This window comes from Pygoscelis adeliae, unplaced genomic scaffold, assembly GCF_000699105.1.
Source record: "Pygoscelis adeliae isolate BGI_AS28 unplaced genomic scaffold, ASM69910v1 Scaffold253, whole genome shotgun sequence".
Lineage (NCBI taxonomy): Eukaryota > Metazoa > Chordata > Aves > Sphenisciformes > Spheniscidae > Pygoscelis > Pygoscelis adeliae.
This window is the reverse complement of record NW_008824412.1, coordinates 631,710-634,332: the sequence shown is the minus strand read 5'-3', so window position 1 is coordinate 634,332 and position 2,623 is coordinate 631,710. Positions and strand designations below refer to the sequence as shown.

Genomic DNA, 2,623 nt, shown 5'->3' with positions numbered 1-2,623 from the left:
CCCCTTTCGCTCCTGGTGGCCTTGTCGGGTGTGTTTTTTGCCTGTTGGAAAAGTCCCTGCTGCCCAGGATGGGGGTCGGTGGGTGCTTAGCCCTGCCCTGGAGGTGCCTAGTCGTCCTCTGTCTCAGGCTGCTCTTCCTTGTGCCCGCAGGAGTGCCCGTGCGCAGCGGAGATGCCACCTTCCCCAAAGCTATGGACAACGTGACTGTGCGGCAAGGGGAGAGTGCCACGCTCAGGTAGGAGCAGCTGGATTTCTGCCTTGGGGGGCACCGGGGGGGTCCCGCTGCACGGCAAGGGTGGCCGGTGCCTTCGGGGAGGTGACTCAGTTTCCCCCACGGGGGATGCATCGTGTCGACTGGCGGTGCAGGATGGGTGCCGGGCGGCAAGCCAAGAGGGAGATTTGGGTGCCAGGGGAACGGGCTTTGGCTCAGTCCCCCGAGTCCTCTCCGGGAAAGTTACTGGGGGATGAAAAAAGGGGAGTGCGATTCTCTCTTGGCCCCCTGCCCTACACCGGTGCGAGGCACAGGCTCGGCTCCTGCTGTCGGTAGTCATGGCTTGGGCACTTCGGCTGCGTTTGGAGGGGGTAAACACCGCTCTGCTCCCGGAGTGCAGCGCCGGGGGTGCCTTCATGCGTGTCAAAACAACCTAGCCTGGGGAAAGGGGGAGTTGTTGATCCCCTCTGTGGGGTTTTGTGCCTTTTCCCCATGCCCAGACCTGCTGGGATGAGGGGGGGTGCAGGATGGGGCTGGCGCTGGGCGGCTGGATGCTGCCCTCCTTAAAAATCCCCTTGCTCGGAAGGCAGGGGGTTGCTGCTACCTGCCAGCGTTAACTCTTTGGGGTGGGGAGAATTGTGGGGCTGGGCGTTGCACCAGGGTCCTGTTGCCTGCGGCAGCAATCTGAGGGGTGCGGGGGCTGCCAAGACAACGGTAATTTTGATCGGCGTAACTTCTGGGACATCTTACGCCCAGATACCCATCCCTGTCCTCGCAGCAGATGGGCGCAGTCATCCCAGAAGAGATCCTGGCGAGGATGTTTGATAGGGACATTAAAAATAAAAAGCCAGCTTTTAATTGCAGCGCTGGGAAGCGGCGCTTGCAACTCCAGCATGCTCGGGAGTGACTTTCCTCCGCTGGCGTGTTGCATAGGTGACACTAACATCTGCGGGGCCAGCTGGGTGTGTGCGGTGAACGCCGCGCTCCTGCTTTACGCCAGCGAGTGGAGCAGGGCCAAGCCAGGGCAAAAAACCCGAGGAAGAATTTCAGCCAGGTCTCTTTTTAAGCGGTGGGAAGACTTAAACTACGGGCTGGGTTTGGCCCCTTGAAACGTGAATCCCCTCCCTATGTATTTCCCGCAACTCAGTTGTTTGCAGCTGATCCTCTTCCCCCCCCAGCCCTTGCATGTTCCTGGGAGGAAGGGAGGGAGCTGCGCTGTGGCCGTCCCTCGGGATTTGTCTTGCGTCATGGCACGACTGGGCAAAGAGGCTTGAAAATGGGTGGCCGAGGGTGGAGGACGGGGTGTCTCGCTTAGGAATTTGCCCCACCGGGCTGGGCTAAAAAAAAAAAAAAGGAGCTCCTTTCTTCTCCTGAATCGCTGGGCTCTCCCATGCACCAAAAATCCTACAGATCTTGCCATGGGGGTATCAAAGAGGGGAGGGGTTTGGGTTACTGGAGGTCTGGGCAGCAAAATACACAGGAGGGTGGCAGCAGCAGGGTGGTACGGGCACGGGTGCTGTGCAAACTTACTGGAAGGAGGTGAATTGCTCATGCTGTAGCAGGGACTTGCGAAGGGTTTCTGGCACAGAGCGTGCCGGTGCTCTGCCCTGGCACCGGGTGCTCGCCCGGTGTCGGTGGAGAACAAAGGAAAGCTGGGGTGAGTCAGCAGGAGGGATGCTCTCCTTCTGTCTGTGAGGCCTGGTGGGAAGGGGGGACAAATCCTGCCCCTGGGAGGTGGCCCTGGGGAGGGAGGGCAGTGGCTTTTCATCGCCCCAGAGCTGCCGTATGCACATCCCAGTTCAGCTGGGGAGCCTGTCTGCTGGCAAGGGATGTCCGTGTCCCTACGCAGGTGGCTGGTCCGTACAAGGTGCCCCAGGAGAGGGGCACATGGGCTTTGGGGTATGCAAACTGTGCCGACGTTATTCCCCACTGTGCCGACGATAATTCCCGCTGTCCTGCCCCTAGAGCGGGCATTACTCTTGGAAATTAATGGCTTGCTGCTGCCGCCAGCTCAGTGCACTGGTTTGGTAGCCAGAGAAGTGGAGGACTGTGTTTTGCACTGGCATTTTGGGGCATTTTCCTTCTGGTTTGAGGTGGGAGCGGTTAGTCCGGCAGGCAGTGGTACAGTGCTGCATCCCCCGGTAGGTCCCGGTCCCTGCAGCCGTGCTGCGCTGTGGCAGGAGCCGAGAGCAGAAGAGCACGTGAAAACCACACGTTTCCAGAGAAGGAAATCAGGGAAGCGTGAATATTCCTGCCCGCTCCCCTCCTAGCCCGGCTCCCGGCGTAACCATTGATCTGTTGTGGAGGAGTTAACTTGTTCAGAATAGCAATGCCGCTCAGAAAGGCTTGGGCGGACCCCGCTGCCGCTGCTCCCGGCCACCTCCCGCCCAGCGCACAGGCAGCAGCCCTGCC

The 2,623-nt window shown here is 60.2% G+C and overlaps 1 protein-coding gene across 1 annotated transcript in view; it reads left to right on the top strand.

The window, feature by feature from the left end:
* Window positions 1–68: 68 nt before the first annotated feature.
* LOC103914144 (protein CEPU-1-like) overlaps window positions 69–2,623 on the top strand; it is a 157,177-nt gene continuing 154,622 nt past the window's right edge. The window contains 1 exon segment of the mRNA XM_009320749.1: window positions 69–235. Coding sequence (XP_009319024.1) covers window positions 69–235 — 167 coding nt within the window.